Source organism: Saccostrea echinata, unplaced genomic scaffold (assembly GCF_033153115.1).
Source record: "Saccostrea echinata isolate AGI-Se365-2 ecotype Australia unplaced genomic scaffold, CSIRO_AGI_Sech_v1 ptg000001l, whole genome shotgun sequence".
Lineage (NCBI taxonomy): Eukaryota > Metazoa > Mollusca > Bivalvia > Ostreida > Ostreidae > Saccostrea > Saccostrea echinata.
Genome location: NW_026889750.1, coordinates 11,263,287 through 11,284,690, shown reverse-complemented (window position 1 = coordinate 11,284,690; position 21,404 = coordinate 11,263,287). Strand labels below are relative to the sequence as shown.

General features: G+C 32.6%; 1 protein-coding gene across 1 annotated transcript; it reads left to right on the top strand.

Moving 5' to 3' along the window:
* Positions 1 to 8,970: 8,970 nt before the first annotated feature.
* LOC133188645 (glucose-6-phosphate exchanger SLC37A4-like) lies at positions 8,971 to 21,183 on the top strand. The gene is made up of 10 exons (XM_061324182.1): positions 8,971 to 9,124; positions 9,949 to 10,086; positions 10,607 to 10,701; positions 11,114 to 11,249; positions 11,923 to 12,027; positions 13,529 to 13,693; positions 15,556 to 15,641; positions 16,224 to 16,337; positions 16,431 to 16,569; positions 18,860 to 21,183. The coding sequence occupies exons 1-10, from the start codon at positions 8,983 to 8,985 to the stop codon at positions 19,051 to 19,053; spliced, it is 1,314 nt and encodes a 437-aa protein (XP_061180166.1). The 5' UTR covers positions 8,971 to 8,982; the 3' UTR covers positions 19,054 to 21,183.
* Positions 21,184 to 21,404: the final 221 nt, after the last annotated feature.

The window sequence follows — 21,404 nt, the reverse complement described above, 5'->3', positions numbered from 1 at the left end:
ATGATAGTTTTAATTTGTTTATCTGAGCAATATTGTGTGTAGCTCTTGTAGAAGACTTGTTAAAATTCTCTGAAACCTTATTTTCCTCAAACTGTTGTTAAATATCCTTGTGGCTAATTGCTCTGTGTTTGCACATTTGTGATCAAAGACAAATTGCAAAATAAAAAGAAATATTTGATAACTATTAGAAAGATATGGATGGAGATGTTTATAATTTAGTGTTTTGTTTTGTTTGTTTTTTTTTTAAGTTGTTAAAAAAAAAGAAGAAAGAAATGAAGCATGGGAAAAAATTCCATCATTTTAATACTGGTACATGTAAATTTTTTCTTCCTTCTGTGTCAATTTTGGTCAATTTTATGATGAAGTTGAAATGTTTAGTACAAATTTGTTACATTGCTGCGATGATTTTGCTCACCTGAAGGCCTACATTCCATATTTTTAGTGATATCTTGTATAATTAATTGTATGTTGAGTTATGGTGTACATAATTGTATTTTGCCCTTACATTTCAGATAATTTAAGGTTGTGTGTGCGTTTTTTCCCTCAATGAAGAAGCATTCAATTTATGCAAGGTTCTGTCTTGTTTTTAATTGTTAGTATTGCAAATGTATATTTTTGTAACTTGTATATTAGAATTTACATTCCAATATTTTTTATATAACATTTCTATATTATAATAAATTAGAATGTATTCAGGTAGTTATTTTCTTACTTTTGTTTTTTTTTATACCCCCCCTCCCCCCCCCCCCCCCCCCCAAAAAAAAGAAAAACAAAGTTTGAAAGTTTGGGGGCATCCATCTGTCTAGCTGTCTGTCTGTCTGCGCAAACGTGTCTGGTCCATATCTTTCCAGTGGAGGAACATTAAAATCTACTACTTCACTTAAAGATTGTTCATAACCTGAAGGTGTGTCATGACCTTGACCCAAGGTCATTTGGGCAAGTCCAAGGTCACTGAAAGAAAAAATTCATAATTTGTGTCCAGTCCATATCTTTCTTATGGATGAACTTGGTGAGTTCCCATTTTACACAAAGATTGCTTATGACCTGAGAGTGTATCATGACCTTGACCCAAGGTCATTTGGGCAAGTTCAAGATCACTGAAAGAAATAGTTCATGATTTGTGTCTGGTCCATATCTTTCTTATGGATAAACTTGGTGAGTCCCCATTTTTACAAAGATTTTACACAAAGATTGTACATGACCTGAGGGTGTGTCATGACCTTGACCCAAGGTCATTTGGGCAAGTTCAAGGTCACTGACAGAAAAAGTTCATTATTTGTGTGCAGTCTGTATTGTTCTTATGGAGAATAATGTTGGGAGTTTCCCTTTCACACAAAGATTGCTTATGGCCTGAGTTTGTGTCATGATCTTGACCTATAGTCACTGTAGAATAAATGGATAAATATTGCATCCATACTTCTAAGAGTCACATACATGTACTTGAAAAATCGTTATTTATTTTTTCAATGTAATAAAAAAACAATGTTATTATTAGTATTGATGTTTTATTAGGCTGCACCTTAGTTTCATTTGTTAAAAGATATAATGAGCAATTACCGGTAAATTTTCACTCTAAATGTTTAAACAAATTGTGAACACCTCTTAGATCCATCAAATACTAGCATTATTGACTTGGCACTTCTCTCTCTATTTGTCCATTTTGGACAGTTCTAGATTTTTTGAGAGAGAGAAATTGACGTCTTTATCGTGTTTACCTGCCTTTGTTGAGGCTAACTTTTTATCCTGTATCAAAGAAAGAATGTTTTTAAGAAAAAGACTTGCCATTTTTGAGGTGAGGTAATTGTTTTATTTATCCCCATATGCAAAAGCTGGTGATAAGTTTTGGTTGAATTTGTCACATGCCTACTTCTGTGCACCACAGAAAAAAATAAGAAGAAAACGCTTAAAACACTTGCTGTGGCCTTCAACTAGACATTCAGATATACCAACAAATTTCATCAATTAACAATAGTTACTTCCAATCATATGTCAACTTGATTTTATCTCAGTGAACTTGAAATAAAAGACACCACAGAGTCTGCCACATCTGTTTTATAATTGGATGTATTACTGACTTGAGCTTATGCTTTTATACTAAATTTGACTACGGATTATTCCGTCTACCTGATAAATATAGGGTTCACGGTGGATGTGACCGGTCGACAGGGGATATTTACTTCTCTTAGACACCTGATCCCACCTCTGGAATTTCCAGAGGCCCCCATTTTATGCCCTGTACACATATTTGTATTTTTGTAGGTTTTATGGGATTGATTACTGTTATCTTCACTTATTTAATTTGTACAAAATGACTCGTATAGCCATATTTTAAGGTTATATCTTTAACAAATCAAAACACAATATCAGGAAGATTTTCCCCTTTTCTATATGACAAGTACCCTATTCGTCAATGCAATGCTAAAAATATCATGTGTCGCATCTCTAATAAAAATTTTCACTTTTCAAGTTCGCCCAGATTCCTGCCGATTCCAAATAAAAAAAACCCTCGCTCTTTAAAAGATCGATTTCAACTTAAAACTTGATATCTTTTAACAGTCTGAGTTTTCACATGAACATAACATTTTAAAACTTTTTTTTTTTTTAATGTTGCTTCACTCGTTTACAAATTTGAGGACGAAATATTCTCTTGCGTAAGGATTGCGTAAGTGTTAATTGCATGGAATAATGAAAGGTTTTTTTCCTATATAAAAAGAAAAAAATACCTCTTCTTGGAAAAAAATGCATGATTCATGACTGTATCATATGAAATTATCATGTCACAGAAAATGAATTAACTTCCGTAATGATTTTATTTGAAATTGTTCACAAGCCATGCAAATCTGACTATGAACCGAAACTAAAAGTGACTGTGGGACCAATAGATTGATTCTAGTTGAAGAACCATTACTTTTTTCTGACATAACGAAATAAATAAGACAAAAATTGTTGTCTCTCTTAAGAATTTAACTTCCATAACGGTAATCCAGAATTTTAATTTTTTTATTATATTTATTATTTATTTATTTATTTTATTTATTAGGGAAGTTAATGCTTAAACAAGACTTAGGGACCAATAGATTGATTCTAGTTGAAGAACCATTACTTTTTTCTGACATAACGAAATAAATAAGACAAAAATTGTTGTCTCTCTTAAGAATTTAACTTCCATAACGGTAATCCAGGATTTTATTTTTTTTTTATTATATTTATTATTTATTTATCTATTTATTTTATTTATTAGGGAAGTTAATGCTTAAACAAGACTTAGGGACCAATAGATTGATTCTAGTTGAAGAACCATTACTTTTTTCTGACATAACGAAATAAATAAGACAAAAATTGTTGTCTATTAAGAATTTAACTTCCATAACGGTAATCCAGGTTTTTGATTTTTTTATTTTATTTATTATTTATTTATTTTTTAATTTATTTATTTATTGCATTTCAGGTGTAAAAGGTTGTATTATTTTGGCATTTGACTAACATTTCATATATCTATAGCCGAGAATTATAACTGTTATTGTTGAAAATTAATTTCCATAACGATTAACTTCTGTAACTGTGTTTTACCGTTCTTATTGCTCAACACCAGAAAGCGTTAATAGGTCATTTTTATTTATATATCATTTATAATGAATCTTGTTTAAGCATAAACTTCCGTAACACTGCTTTTTGACCGCAGGTGTATCAAATTGTTGGAAAATATTTGTGGATATTTTTTTTCGAGGTGCACTGTTATGTCCTTTAGCGAATGAAAATTCAATTTGCTGTTTAAAGAAACTATTTATATACATTGTACCCTGAATTGGTCTTTTCGTCGTAGATTGACTGACATGTTGTTGCAGTGTAGAATTTATTGTGTTGGTACATTAAAGTTTTGAAATTTAAAAAAAAATTAAAAACTATCCATATAAACAATCAGTAGCCACAGAGCTGATCCCCAAAGTTTCACCGAAGATGTAAAGACCAGTATGAAAGTGCTATATACAAAATACATATATTTTACTCTGTATGTGTCAGATAATCAATTTGCTCTCGGAAATGAAAATGAAAATTTTCTTGAGGTACTAATCAGAATCTTTATTTTCCCATTTTGTCTTCGGATTAACATTTGTTCGTAAACTGCATAGAAAAGCAGACAAAAAGTACATGGTATCAAGTACACAGTGTATTGTGCAGGTATTTCGATCGTATTCAAAGGTTCTGTTTAGCTTTTGACGCTTGTAATACTGATCTGATACGCCATCTAATAGGGATGGGTATCGCCAAAAATTTTTGTAAAGTGATATATCACGATTTTTTCCCAAAATATCGCGATAAAATCGGGATATTCTTACCAGGAATTTTTACTTCATTTTTAATGAATTTCCATAATTTTTCTTACAAATACACTCATCTGCAAAAATATAATTTTACTTTTTTCCATTTTTATTTTATGTAATATAAAGCATGTTTGGATGCCGTAGTTTAACTTTTTTCAACATTTTTTTTTTTATACTTTCTGTAATTTCTATTTAATAGTTCGAACAAATAAGCACGATAAATTAGTAAGTTCTGGAATTAATAATTATGTACCAAATACCGGTATTTTAGTCTCCGTATCGCGATACGTATCACGCAATAAAAGATCACGATATACCGGTATACCGATAAAATCGCGCATCCCTACCATCTAAATTGTTCAGCGCCATTTCTTCTTCCGACGTTTCTTCAAACTGCAATTGATGCTGTTTCATCTTGACCTTCATGGCTCACTAAACATTGACATATGTTGGGCTTGAGATGCTAAAACTTTGATCAAAATCTACAGAATTAGTAAAAGAAAAACAATACTATCTCTTCCTTCCCCTCTCTTTCTCATTGACTTATTAAACTACTTTGCCAAAATTAAAACAGAAATTTAAGCTAGTTTAATTGGTTGACTATTTAGGATTTTATGCTGTGTCACTGACATGATACTTCACCAAGAACAATATCCTATCCGATAGTGCAAAAAATTAAAGTTTATTCACTATCTTGTTTTCATCCCAAGAGGACACAGCAAGAAGTCAAAACACGTCGAAACTTTCCTACAAACCTAGGCAACCCAATTATTACTTTTTTGGTCGGTTTTTCTGCAGAATTCTTTTCTTTTCTTGAGCAATTTAATTTGAGAAATAGCTCCATTTTATTTTTTTACTATAGTAGCAAATTCAGTTGTTTAAAGTATAGCATAAACAAGTTTTGGACAAGTAAATATTAATTTTCTATGGTGATGCGTTAGCAATTTTGTCTAGTGCCCTGCTGATTGCATACATACATGTATACTAAGACTCTGTCAATTAACGCTCTACACCCCCTACTCTTCTGCTAAGCGACAAACTATGACAACGTTGCAATTTTATCAACTTGGTGATTGCACCTTTATCTACGGTGGCTGGTATAGGACATGGTATGAGAATTTTTTTTATTAATTCGTGGCCACGAAATAAAAATTCGTGGCCACGAAATGAAAATTCGTGGGAACGAAATAAATTTCGTGGCCACGAAATAAAAATTCGTGGGAACGAAATAAATTTCGTGGCCACGAAATAAAAATCGTGGGAACGAAATAAATTTCGTGGCCACGAAATAAAATTCGTGGCCACGAAATAAAAATTCGTGGCCATGAAATAAAATTCGTGGCCACGAAATAAATTTGTGCTACATAATGCCATTTTTAGCTTCTTCTGTTTTATGTCATTCAAGATGAACGAACTTATATATAATTATCATTTAATTGGAATGAGCCAACGGGATATATGTGTAATGAGCAATGAGATTCGATGCTGTTACGTAGAACATGTTTCACATGAGAAGTTATACTCCTAACATGCTAAGATTTTGTGTCTTTATTTCATTACAACTATGTGACAGGATTCAATAGAAAATGTGAGAAAACAGCAAATAAGCCCTTAAAGTCATTAATGTTCGGGTTGCCTTGACTAATATCAGGAACAAAACTTGCCAGAGTTATTATAGTTAAGAAAAATACATAACTTGGCTAATATAAAATTGTCCCTGTGTATCATATCATCTAAAAAATCGTGATTTCATGCTGTGTCATGTAGCATGATGACAAGCTGAAGAGAACACTTTCATTTTGTTTTATCATTTGGTTAGGATGTCATTTTGGATGCAGTATCATTGAACTGCCTTAAACTCCAGAACAGTCAATTGAATCGGCTTGAATGTCTTGTTTTAATTTTGGGCACAGAGCAAAAGAGAGAGTTTATTATTATTATTATTTTTTTTTACATCTAGACTATGTTCATAATGCATGTACCAATTCTCAGCTGCTTCTAATATATATGCAAATTAAATATATGGGTATTTATAATGATGTTTATCAGTGCGGGCCAGTTACAATAATCTAACTGTGTCTGTGTGTCATGGGACAGACTCTCACTAGGTCCATAGCAAATTATCATTTTAACACTATATGTACATATAATTGTGAAATAAAAATTCGTGGCCACGAAATAAAAATTCGTTCCCACGAATTTTTATTTCGTGGCCACGAATTTTATTTCGTTCCCACGAATTTCATTTCGTGGCCACGAATTTTTATTTCGTTCCCACGAATTTTATTTCGTGGCCACGAATTTTATTTCGTTCCCACGAATTTTATTTCGTGGCCACGAATTTTTATTTCGTGGCCACGAATTAATAAAAAAAATTCTCATACCATGTCCTATAGCAGCCACCGTATTTATCTTTTGGGTGCGTGAACCATAAATTTGAATAATTAAAAGTCATATATAAGAATTAAGTTAACTACAATGTATTCTTTTCTCCCAGTGTTTCATACTTCAGGGTTCTTTCCACTAGTCGTTACGTTAAACTTTTACGTTTTTTTTTTGTTTGGTCATTTAACAAGAAAATGATAGAACACACAAAATACAATGATTCTACTAAACTTAGCTGTTCAAAAGGGATTAATGTAATGAATAAATACGAGATTACGAAGAGGTTTTGGCCTATTATTTATCTCACTCGTGTTCACCTAACATTTTGGACAAAAGTGTTGAGTTTTGATTTATACACAGCAGCATTCATAATGATGTTACATACATTAAGGCAATCGAAACTTCTCGGGCCTATCCGACAAGCGGAAAAACAACCCGAGATGATGCGATTGACATTAAGGTGATATGTGTGTATTGATGTTTATAGAATTTACAAGATACAGTAATTAGTAGAAATGTGCTCACACTGGTTTTAAAGCAAACTAGCATTTGGTTAATATACGATGTTAAACATCGGAATAATTCAACACTTTAATGGTTGATCCCTGCAACTATGAAAAATACCGTAAAATATCGGTTTATAAGTGCTTCTGTAGACACATTTTGAAAATAAACAATCCAACTTAATATCAAAATTGAAAATAAAAAGAAAACCACTGAGAATATATCGAAATTCTCGCGTATACAAAGCCAATTATTCAGCGAGTACTTTTCAATCTATTACATAAATAAACAAGATGTGTTTGTGAAACACTGATGCCCCCGTATGGCAACTTAAAGAGAGAAGGTTAAACTTTCTCAGATGCAAATCAAATACATGTATGTTGGTACCCAAAGTAAGGTCTTGTCTCGAGGAATATACCTGTGAAATATGAAAGCCCTGGCAGCAACCATTGAATATATATGGAAAAGGTTAAAGTTTTTCAAAAGTAGGACAAACATCAAGGTCAAAATTAATGGTGCCCAAGGAAAGGCCTTCTCACAAGAAATACACAAGTGAAATATGAAAGCCCTAGTACCAACCGTTCAAAGGTTATGGCCAAGATTAAAGTTTCTCAAAAGTAGGTCAAACTCCGAGGTCAAGGTCAATGTGCTATAAATGTTGGTATATCCTAAGGAAGGTCTTGTCGCAAGAAATACACATGTGAAGTATGAAAGCCCTTGGACGAACTGTTCAAAAATTATGGCCAAGATTAAAGTTTTCCAAAAGCAGGTCAAACTCCTAGGTCAAGGTCAAAGTTGTTGGTATCCAAAGAAAGGTCTTGTCACAAGGATTACACATGTGAAGTATTAAAGCCCTAGCACCATTTGTTCAAAAGTTATGGCCAAGGTTAAAGTTGGTTTAAGTTTTGCAAAACTAGGTCAAACTCCAAGGTCAAGGTCAAATATGATGGTATCCAAAGAAACGTCTTGTCACAAGGAATACATGTGAATATGAAAGTCATAGCTCCAACCAAACAAAAGTTATGGGAAATGCATGTTTAAGATTTTACGGACAAACAGTTAAACAGACAGCAGACAGACAGAAAGACGGACGGACAGGGCAAAAATTATAAACCCCCGAATCTTCGATTACGGGGCATAAAAACATATTCTGAAATTTTCAATTCGATTGTTGAGGTATTTACGATGAAAACTGAACACACTCGGGTTTTTTGATTAAATCTGCCCCGGTCTGGGTTTTCCTTTACCAATTTTAACAACACTCTCAGGTGAGCCAAAACTGCAAACACGAATAGTATTTTTCAACAAAAAAGTTATACTTGTGACAATATACCATTGTGCTCGGTGAATTCGCATTACAAAATGTATTTGAAGTATAAGCGAAAAATAATCGGGATCGGGATCCCATATACAAGTACGTTGGATTTTTCTTCTTTTCTTTCTTTCTTAAAATTCTTTATTTTTAAACAGCAAAATATTTGGTAAAAATTGCAATGTTTTTATATAACTAGTGTCAAACATATGCAAGTTTATGACATGATCTGATAAAAAATATAAACAGCATCATGAGCATGCTTTAGCGTGCTTTGAGAGAGAAATTTCGGGCACGGTGAAACGTGGATGAATGGCTTTAAATATTGTTTAAAATGGTATTTTAATGATTTTAGCTTAAATGCAGGGGAAAACTTTCTCAAAATGATAAGGTAATTTACATTTTGGGCTTTATTTCCTATTTTCTCTTGAACTTGTTTCAGATCTGTCTTTTATTGCTATGGGAAGGCTGAGTGTCCAGCAGTTTGTTACATTCACCAGTGTATACATTGCTTACACACTGTATGTTTACGTCAGACGATCCTTCACTTACACCATTCCAGTACTAGCCACAGAGGGAAATTTTGATGAAAAACAGCTAGGTATGCTTACTGATTATTAAACATGTTTAAAGAAATATATAACCTTATGCAGCAGGGAAGAAAAAATGTGATAGAGCAGATCAGAACTTGGGCCCATTGAACCTTAGACAGGTGCTCTATTAACCAATAAGGCTATCTGGCCACCATGGGTTAAACCTTGCTGATTGCCACATCCCCCCTCCTTGAATAACTTAATGTCTTTGCCCTTAAAGATACCAACCCTTCTTCTTCTTCCATTAATGTGCCTGGCACAAACGTTGGGCATTATCGCACATGTATAAAAGGTTAAAATCATGCTAAGGAATCTGGATAAAATCGTCAATATTTCTAAAATGAGTAGGAGGATCACTCCTGGCGATCTGCCTTTAGGACATGCTGCTATATGTAAAAGAAAAAAAGGAAATGTGACAAACCAGACCAGACCAGGATTTGAACCTGGCACCTTATGAACTCTAGACAGGTGCTGTACCAAACTGATAGTGTAAGCACCAATGGATCTTGTAAGGTTTTATTAGTTTTAATAAAACAATTGTTACAGTAATTAGATATAGCAGGTAATGCATTTCTTTTTTTTTCTAATCAAGATATTTTTTTTCACTTTGCACTAACCCCCAGCCCTTGCCCCCCCCCCCCCCCCCCCAACACACACAAACAGAGGAAATTTTATCTGGATATATCCATGCAGGGAAACTCAAAAAAAAGAAAATCTTGCATAAATTTAAGTGAATTCCCATGATTATAGGATCTTTCTGGATCAAGATTTTAAAAGAACATGTATTGATAATGAATGTTGTATTTAAATATTTGTCTTTCATTAAATGCAGGTATTATAGTCAGCAGCCAGTCACTTGCCTACACAATCAGTAAGTTCTGTTGTGGAGTCCTTGGGGATATATTTAGCCCACAACTTCTACTGTCCTCAGGACTTGTGTGTTCTGGAATTACTGCCATCATATTCACAGGTGTGTCATTGAATAGAAAAAGATATGTGATTTATTCTGTCTTAATTACCATTGTGTATAATAAAATGAGATGTGATATTCTTAAATTTCAAATATCAGCATGCTAATACAGTTGAACTTCGGTATCTCGAATACCATGGATATGTCCAAGTGATTTGGATGTCCCATCCACATACCATATTCTTTTAGTATTTTACCCTTGATATATTGAATCCTTGGATATCTCAAAGTTTTTTCTTGGTTCCAAAGAGGTCGAGATAATGAGGTTTGACTGTAAGTTGTATTTTACTTGATGATTTAATGATGAAGAAAATAAAGCCATAAATTAAACTGCTATCTAGTGCGGGTACATTCTGTGATATGAAAGGAAATTTCATTTAGAAAACTTGTTGTCTGCCACTCTCAAGTTGGTAAAGTATGTAGTCTATAAAATTTAGAAATTGATGCACTGTTTTAATTTACATGTGAAGTAGAAATATTAAAAGATAATGATTTATTGAACAGAACACCCTAATTTCAGGCTGTGATTCTGTGTTCTTCCTCAGTCTCTGGTGGTTCCTGAATGGTTTGACACATGGACCAGGCTGGACATCCATTGCTAAAATACTGAAAGCAGTATGTCTGCATGATGATAAAAGTTTCATTTATATCATAAATCAAGGAGTTCAAAATATAAAGAAAGAAGAATTTTACAGAAGTTCATGTTTTTATGTTAGAAGTCTAGGAATAAGAAATAAACTAGTGATTAATATCAATTTACTGGGTAATAGAAAACAAAGAAAATAATTCCAGTTTATGCAAATTAATTATTGGAGATTGAAACAACACTGTTATTATATAATTAAACAAATACATGTATGCATGAAACCAATATATCACAAATGCAAATAAATAAGTTTTTAAATGGATAAGGGTTCAATTTTGAGAAAATGTTTTATTTTATTTTAGTTCATTCAGACTTGAAAATATTTTTTTTTTTGAAACTTGCATATACTTTGCATATCTAACTGTTTATTATGATTATCAGTGGGCGAGCCCTGACCAGTTTGGTACAGTGTGGAGTGTAGTGTCCACCTCTATGAACCTTGCTGGAACAGTAGGACCTGTAGTAACCACTCTTCTAGTCACAAAACTGGGGTGGAGATGGGGGATCCAAATTGCAGGTATGGGCCAGAACTTTCATGCGCTGTTTGTTCTTCATCAGATCTGAAAATTGAACTGAAATATTAAATTAGATTGAGGAGATTTATATGTTTCAAAATGGATTCATCATCAGAACTCATATACTGTGGAATCGTTAGATTTGTGGTGGCTCACTTTTCGTGGAATTCATGGGTAACCTCTCATCCACGAATTTACATCCTACACGAATTAATAAATTAGGGTTACAAAGTCATATTTCATTTTGTAGGCATAATAGAATACACAGAATTACCCCCCCCCCCCCCCCCCCCCATGAACCTGTAAAATTTACACAATCCACGCAAATTGGCCCCCATGAATTTTAATGATTCCACATTATGTTGGATTGTAAAATGATTCATATGTAAAATGGAATTTTTAATTGGGAAAAATGCAAATTTTGAGAGAAAAAAAACAAATAAATGTAACCTTCAATATCTTGAACATTGATAAGTAACACATAAAAGAATTCACACAATCCCAATGAGATTAAATACTTCCAAGCACATATCTTAAGCTTTGAGGTACAGGATGGTTGCAATATTGAATAAGAGACTCAAATTCAGGTCAAACTCAGATGTTCAATTTGGTTGTGCCAAGCAAAAAAGGCCTCCATAAAGTGTTTGTTAATAATTGATAATTGGCTTGTTTTAGGGGCAACATCAATTGTTGTTGGCTTTTTTTGTTTCATGGTTGTGAAGGACAAGCCTCCTTCTGATGTTAGCTACAAAAAGCAAGACAAAGACAATATTGAGAAGGGTAAGAATTAATTGATTCTTAGTAGTGGTTATGATAATACTTTATTATAGATCATCACTTGCAATTTGTTTATACTGATAAGAAAATTATTCATTTATGTATTGAACAGGGGTTTAATGCATAAACAAGCCTGTTCAGGGTTTTGGTCTTTTTTCAGACACATTGGGAGTATATATTGGGAGTATACATTCAAAATGAAATAACCTTGATTTATAATAATAAAAAAAATATATAATATCATGTTACATCAATTATACACGGTTCCCATTAGATAATATATCTATACAAATATATTTTAATAGAAATGAACATTTACTCTCCATTAAGGGAGACAACTATTGCAGCCATTACATAAATATTACATATTTTCTCCAGTATTTGATATAAAAGTTGTTCTAATTAAACTAAAAGTCCCTCACAACTTGGCAGGAAAAGGCTACCATGAGGAATATGTTTGGATGCACTTTCTTCCATTTGTTTACAGCAAATCAATGACATGTAAAGGACTTTGACACAGTACATGTATAAAATTGAAATACATATTTTATTAAAAATAAAATTTTTTTTCACTTAGAATAAAGAAATCAATATCTGAATCATAAAAATCATAAAATATTGTGTGATTTGCAATTGAGCATACATGTACCAATTTACACTGTCAGTGTTGAATATTATTGTTCGCTGTAATTAAAAATTTAATTGATAAAAATATCTTTCTCCTATAGTTCTCTTATAGTTATTCAAACTGTTATTAAAAGGTGTGTTTTATGTTTGAAAATTTATAGACTGGACCTATTAATCGACTATTAACAATAAGGAATCATTTATATAAAATTAGTACTTACCACAAAGTAAAAATAGTCTCAAAAATTTAATGTTGCAAGTCAATAAAATGAAGGTCTGACTTCTATCTCAAGAAGACAAAGAATGTTCATTTTTTTGCAGTAAAATAAATGACCATAAGTTTAAATATTAACAAACTAACCAATAGCTTTCAAGAAAACTTCAAACCTTTGACCTGCCCTTATAGGTAGTTAATTATAGTGTACAGGTATGGCTAGAGATGTAAATGCATGGTTAGATCCAAATTATTATAAATTTAATAAATACATCCATTATATATCAGTAGAAATATTTAAATTCTTGATTTATTTATCTAAAAAATATTTTCCAATCATCATTTACATTATAACATATCTATTATTATATACTCATAAATATTTATACATTCTCGGAAGAAAGGTCTTTGGAAAGCATTTATTCCATTGGTAAGGGATGTTTGAAAGTATTTCTACTTCTTAATGAAGAAAATTGAGGAAGATATTCAATTTCATCTGCTTTATGCATAAACTTATGCAACCATATTATACCTTTTGTAGAAGAGAAATTGTTGATTATAAATATTCATAATTCAATATATGTACTGTCAACAGAGAATGAGCCCAATTACAGTAATATATTTCTATTTTAAAATACTAATTGCTGTTATAACATATTTCAGAAGTCAAGAGGTCGGAATCTTATATTTCCCGTAAGGACTTATTGTTTTTGCCTGGTTTCCTTGGAGTATGCATGTGTTACCTAGCAACAGCTATTGTCCAGCATAGTGTCTTACAATGGTCCCAGCTATTTATGGTGCAGGAGAAACACCAAACTGTTTTCACAGGTACTAGTACACAAAAACCTGCATCAGTAATAAACAGTGAAAATTTTTCTTCTCAGTCACACATTAAAATTGAATATATCCCCTTGAAAGAATAATAAAAAAAAAATCACTTTTGAAGTTTTTGCTAGTGTTAATGAAAAGCAAGGGCAGTTTTGTGATCATGCTTGTCCATTGATTAAAAAAAAAGGCTGACCAAAAAAGAATATACATTTACCTTGTTAACAGAAGGGGACAGATGCACCAGAGTAAAGAACTCCTAGGTTTTTACTTCTAAATCTGGAACTGTTCCTGATTATGCATTGCTTCTTTTATCATCATTTACGAAGGAAATGTAGGGTAGTTATTACTAAAGGATTTAATTAATTTTATTATCTTTTATTTATCAGAAAATGTAAGTTAATGCTAATAGCACTAGCTGTCCTAATGATTCTATATGTTTATTCCATTCAAGATACAGCTTTCTAACACTGCTAAACACAGACTGTGTGTATTGTAGTTATTGTAGTTTTGCTCATTTACATACGAAAGGCCTACCAAAAGTGTTCTATATCATATTTATTGTATGGTAGATTTCAAAGGAAAATATACTGTGTCGTGTCACAATTAGCTATATTGGTACATGTAAACATTATATATTCCCATGAAGTGATGATTCAAGTTTGTTCAAAAATGATCCCATGGGCAACATGACATTATCAAGACAAAATATCCTTAAAAATATCCTTCTTAAGAATAACATGGTTACAAATACATTTGTATCATATAAACATCACCTTGCAGTGAAGATTAAAGTGATTTAAATCATTACCCTAGGCCTGGGGCTGGAGTGGGGCAATTATAGGCCTAGAGGGTCAAAGTTTTACATAGTAATACAGTGAAGAAATAAAGATTGTCGTCTGTGAGCTTATAATATTTCTTTCATTGGAAAAGTAGCTTTAGAGAGTCATTCTCAAAATCTCTGTATATACTGCAAATCAATTACCTTAAAATGAAAATTATATTCTTGTGCATAGTTTTGCAAAACTTGCCTTGACTCAAAATATAAATTTTAGTAAATTACTCATAACTGGTCATGTGAAGTATTCACTAAAATTAATTCCTGTGAATAAATGTAGAGATATTGTTCTCACAAAAAAGTAAGGGATTTACAGTGAATGTATTATAATACAGAAGGAAGCTATGCCAGTGGAGGACTCTGGTAGCTTAGAGTCTGTTGAGTAAACTATCAATAAAATCTCAAAGAAACTAAATCATCATAGTGAGTGAACAAAAAACAGCAATAATTGGTTTTTTTTTATACAATTGAATAATTAAATAATACAAACTTTTTTTTAGCAAACCTTGCTATTTTTCTTGATTGTTTACATTTGTTGAAGTCCTAACTGAATGTAGAATGGAGAAGTGGAATTAAAATATTGGGAAATTCTTGACTTGTTACTGATCTGATGTAGTAAAAAGAACTGTTATGTTCACCTAGAAGAAAATCAATTTGGAAAATCTCAATCTGTTTTTGGTTCAATGTAGAAAAAGAAATACATGTTATGTTCACTTGGAAAGTCTTGTGCAGATGATTATAACTTAATATGATTTCTATAATGTTGGATCTCACCACTCAATGAGCTAGGAATTATTCATACATATGATAACAACAAATACGCTGAACTTCGGTATCACAAACACTGATATCTCGAATACCATGGATATATGTCAAAGTGATTTGGAAGTCCACAGTTATTCTTTAACTATTTAACTCCTGATATCTCAAATACTGGTACATCTCGAAGTTTTTTCTTGGTCTTATTGAGCTTGAGAAAACGAGGCTTGACTGTATTAAAATAATAATGTTGTTGTTTTACTTGTAGGTAGTGGTTTTCTGAGTAGTGTAGATATTGGAGGATTTGTTGGATCATTCACAGCAGGTTACCTGTCTGATTACCTGGTATCTAAGGTACATGTAAACACTGGATATCATAAACATATACAGTAGCATTCAAACTGACAAGTTCATTATACATGTAAAATATTATCATGTAAGCACCAGGAGGAAAATATTAGTTATCCAGGTACGATCAAAGGTGTACAGGGATTTACCCTGGGTTTTATTCCATACACCCTAAGGCCTAAGGGTGTATGGACCACAACCCAGGGTAAATCCTGTACACCCTTGATTGGACCTGGATAATGAATTTATTTCCTATGTACCTAAATAAAGTCTTTGTTAACAAGTCCAATCAACTGTGTTTCAAGCTGTCGATAAGATTTACTATGTCGTACAATGCATCGTGACATCATGTTATTTGCTTTTTATCATAGAGAAACTATGCATTGTGATATCACATTTTTTACCCCTGGCTCAAGTCGGGTGTACGGAAATTTACACCCAACTTTGTAACCAGTCAAAGCTCATGTTACAAGATACAAAGGAAATAATAGTTTTTGTTCATTCTAATGTTATAGTCAGTTTATTCCCAACAGTATCAAGATAGAATAAGCTTTCATCTTTATTTATTTACTATTACCTTTTTTCCAGAACTCCACTATACCCAGGCCTATTATAAGGAAAACTTTAGTGTTGTATTTTGAAATTCTTCTAGGATGTGTTCTGTATTTCTTCATAGTCCAAATATGTGAATCTTCTTCTAAAGTGAGTAGATACTGCATCATGAATTAAATACAGTTCGTTTTATTTTATTGCAAGTAATATTTATAAAAGTACTTTTTCTGAAAATCTTTGTAGGTTATTGTGACAATAGTAGGATTTCTAATAGGATTGAGTATTTATGGACCAATATCTTTGTTTGGAGTCATTGCTATGGAAACTGCTCCTGATGGAATTGCTGGGACTGCACATGCAATTGCATGTATATTTTCTAATAGTAAGTATTTTACCAATTGTATGTGAAAGGACAGGGGTAATTTTTTTTTATATTTATTTATTAAATGACATGAATATTCATTACTTTAATGTGTATAGGACAGTAAATTTAATGCAGAACCCCATATACTGCAAGTGCAGAAATATAAACTTTAGATGATAAAGGACTCTGGTGAATATCAAACAAACAATAAAGAGGTCATTGAATCTTTCTTGAAGCTTTCTTTTTGAGAAAACCAGAAGTGGAGAGTTTGAAAGCTGTTCAAAACTGAACTTAATGATAAATGAGACATTCAGTATAATAAAACAAAAAGTGCTTTTTTTAAGGATGATAACTGAAATTGACCCCTTGGAAAATCAATGCCAACCTCTGCTGGCACTTTGGTTGACAATGGTTTTCTCTCAGGCTGTCAATTTCAACTCTTACAAAATTATATACTAGCAGTTCATCAAAGTTTCTACATGGTACATGACCTTCAACAGATCAATATGATCATGATACAGTAGTGAAAATGCTGTATTGTAGGACAGCACTGTGTTATAGGACAGTGCTGTATTATAGGACAGTTCTGTATTGTAGGACATTGCTGTATTATAGGACAGTTCTGTGTTGTAGAACAGTGCTTTATTGTAGAACAGTGCTGTTTATAGGACAGTGCTGTATTATAGGACAGTTCTGTGTTGTAGGACAGTGCTTTATTGTAGAACAGTGCTGTTTATAGGACAGTGCTGTATTATAGGACAGTTTTGTATTGTAGGACAGTGCTGTATTGTAGGACAGTTTTGTATTGTAGGACAGTGCTGTATCAATGGATCAATATGATCATGATACAGTAGTAAAAATGTATTCTAGGACAGCACTGTATTATAGGACAGTGCTGTATTCAGGACAGTGCTGTATTATAGGTCAGTTCTGTATTATAGGACAGTTCTGTATTGTAGAACAGTGCTGCATAGTAGGACAGTGCTGTATTATAGGACAGCTTTTTATTGTAGGACAGTGCTGTATCAATGGATCAATATGATCATGATACAGTAGTAAAAATGTTGTATTATAGGACAGTGCTGTATTTACAGGGTTCTACATTAACGTTAGTCCGTTAGTCTCAGACTAATACATTTTCATTTGGACTAATAAAATCTGTGGCTTATTAGTCCGTACGGACTAATAAAATTTTCTGGAAAAAAATCAAAAATATACCGATGTTCAATTCTCGACAACTTTCACTGGAAAACCCCGCATGTATTTTTAGCTTTCTAGCTTCTTGGCGGGAAGTTAGGTAATTCCGAGTCAATTCGACGCTTAATTTTAGGACTGATTGGTATGAAATTAAACATTTTAGAGATCATGATTTAGTATGACACATTAAGAAAGATGTCGGACGTTTGGATGATGTAATCATGTATAGAGAAAAACGAACGAGATCGGGAATATGATCGTAGTTCGATCGCAAGATTTCATCGAATCTTGGAATAAAACATTTCATGTAAATGCTTTGTTTATTTTAAAAAAGTATAAAAAGTACATTGCAATGTTTATTCTATTTATTTATTTTTTTATTTGACGGACTCATAAAATCATGCACGGACTGGTAAAAGTAAAGAAGCACTAGTCCAGCTGGACTAAAGCCTAAAAATGTTAGTGTCGAACCCTGATTTAGGACAGTGCTGTATTATAGGACAGTTCTGTATTGTAGGACATTGCTGTATTAAAGTACATTACTGTATTGTAGGACAGTGCTGTATTGTAGAACATTGCTATACATGTATTATAGGAGAATGCAGTATTGAAGGACAGTGCTGTATTGTAGAACAGTGCTGTATTAAAGGCCAGTGCTGTGTTGTAGGACAGTGCTGTATAATAGGTCAGTGCTGTATTGTAGGTCAGTGCTGTATTGTAGAACAGTGCTGTATTATAGGTCAGTGCTGTATTGCAGGACATTGCTATACATGTATTATGGGAAAGTGCTGTATTGTAGGTCAGTGCTGTATTGTAGGAAATTATGGGACAGTGCTGTATGATAGGACAGTGCTGTATTGTAGGACAGTGCTGTATTAAAGAACAGTGCTGTGTTGTAGGACAGTGCTGTATTGTAGGTCAGTGCTGTATCATAGGAAATTATGGGACAGTGCTGTATTGTAGGACAGTGCTGTATTAAAGAACAGTGCTGTGTTGTAGGACAGTGCTGTACTGTAGGACAGTGCTGTATTATAAAAACTTGATACGATGTATGTTGATGTTTGTACATGAGATGTTTTGTAATACATTCTGTTTTATTGTCTATTTTCAGTTGGTCTCATGTTAGCTGGGTTTCCATTGAGTTATGTAGCCAGTCTTGTAGATTGGCAAACAGCTTTTCTCCTTGTGGGTTCCCTAGTCATCACCATGGTTACCTATCTTCTCTTAAAACTCCAGACAGAGTTATCAGCCTTTAAATCTGCCTCAGGAAAAACGCTCAATATATACAATGTCTTGGTTAGTTGATGATATTTAAGGGCCTATACAATACGTAATTTTTTTAATGATTACAATATCCATGATGTCATATGAAATAATTTTTTGTTTGAAGGTCCTGTATATGCATCTCTGAGAAAACAACATACATTACTTGTAAATTACATGTATTATAAATTAATCTCCATATACATCTATATAAAAAAAACTTTCTCATCTGCTCAATTTTCATAATGGTGGTGCTTTGGTTGGGATAGGAAAACTTAAACATTTCACTATGTTAAGGAGTAACAATTAATTGTGTAATACTTCAAAACTGTTATTATTCTTTTAATTAGAATTATTTCAAGGGTTGTGTTACTATGGACAATTTCATATTATATATTTACATGTATCTAATACGTGTGGTGGAAACTACCCATTAGATAAACCTATGCTTTATCAATGGGTTACTTTATCAATAGCACTTTCGGTTTCGACACAGTCCCTCACTTCAAGATTTAGATTTAATGAAACTTCTATTTGTGAAAGCAAAAATGTTCGTTAAAAACAAGAAAAGACTCGTTTTACCTCAATGAAATGTCTTCTTTTTTTTAAACTGGCTACAGTGATAATGGATGTTAACCCCCCCCCCCCCCCCCCCCCCTTGTTCTCATAGAAAACGTTAGGCCTAGCAGTGAAATTGGAGGTGCAAAATTCATTTGACCATGCAGGAAGCTCCTCTAGCCTCTTTCAACAATGCTTTCTTACATTATACTATATAACTTACCATGGATCTACAAGTAGCCCAGCACTGTCGCCATACACAGAATGATTTTCAGAGCAGAATTCATGATGTCTTGGTCCTTACAAAACTGTACTACTTCTAGTCAAAAGTTTGTATAAAACGAATCTCCAACAGATTGTCACATATATTTTAAAGGAAGCAGCAACTATCATTCCAAGATTTCATATTTTGTATCTACAAATAACTTTCTTTTGGCATGTCAACGTCAACAGTGTGATGTCATCAATTTACGCATCATTGATTTGGGTAGAAATCAATCAACATAGTTTCACAGGGGTTATCTCAAAGCTTTGTTAAAAATGAAAATCGTATGAGATAAATAGAACATCTATAATTGTGTGATTTGATATTTGTTTTATCCAGCTTGTTGAAATTCTTGCAAATATACACCATTTCAACTCGTTGGATAAAGCAAATATGAAATCACACAATATAGATATCCTCTCTCTCTCTCTCTTTATATATATATACTGTATTTGCTGGTGGAGTTGGAAGAATGGACATTTAGGGTCCCATACTCCAAAACCTCCTATGTGTTCACAGTTATGTTTATTTTGTGTATACTATTGGCTATGACTCTCAGTTATTCAGTAAAGATGTATAAAAATAATACAGCAGGTTTGGTGTTTGTACAGCCAGTACTTGTCTTCACATTTGAAATGAAGTAGAAATGAAAAATAAGAATAACAACCCAAATGGTCTAAGTAATTACAAAGGGACAAAATACAGATGTACATAAGGGAGACTCCAGTATGGAGAAGAATTTAGTTAGCAAGGCCAGCTGTCTCTACCGGTCTGTCCATTGTATGGCTTTGTATTTGAGCAAGTAGAAAAGGAACTGTCAAATACATGTAACTTATTGCCAAAATATAAACAAAAATATAAAGTCCAAATACCATGTGGGTAATTTATGTCAGGAGCAAAATTCAACGATAACAAAAAATAAAAGGAAAAACCTGATCTACTACATTCCTCCCCAAGAAAGACAAATGCTATACATTTGATTAACTTCAAAATAAGACACTCCTTCACTTCAAATAGACTATTTGGGTAGGATTTATATAGGATTTACAGGCTTTTTGTGCATCATATTGCATTTGTATTGTTATACTGGTAATAAAAATATAAAGTCTTGTGAATCTTATTTTCATTTCTACTTCATTTCAAATTCCAAATATATTTAAGGTAAAAGTCATCCACAAACGAAAATAAAACCAATGCAAAGTATACTTGCTTTATGAACACCAGACCTGCTACATCATTTGTATGTATTAAAACATATTTCCCATACAATTTACGTCAAACTGTGAGAGTTTCTTTTATAAAATATATTTTTGTTATAAATAAATATATACAGAAAATGGATATTATTTTGGTGTTGTATGTAAATTATACTTTGGTGTTGCCATGGTTATTGATAATAATCTGTGAATTAATTTGAAATACCACTCCTTTTATTAAATGATCAGGAATGTTTATGCTCTCTGATTGGTCCAGACTTTCTTTCTTGAGGTGTACCCCAGAGTGAGTTTACCCCTAAATGAAGTATCGGGAGGTTTATTCGGATTTTCCCTCTTGACCAACAACCATAGAT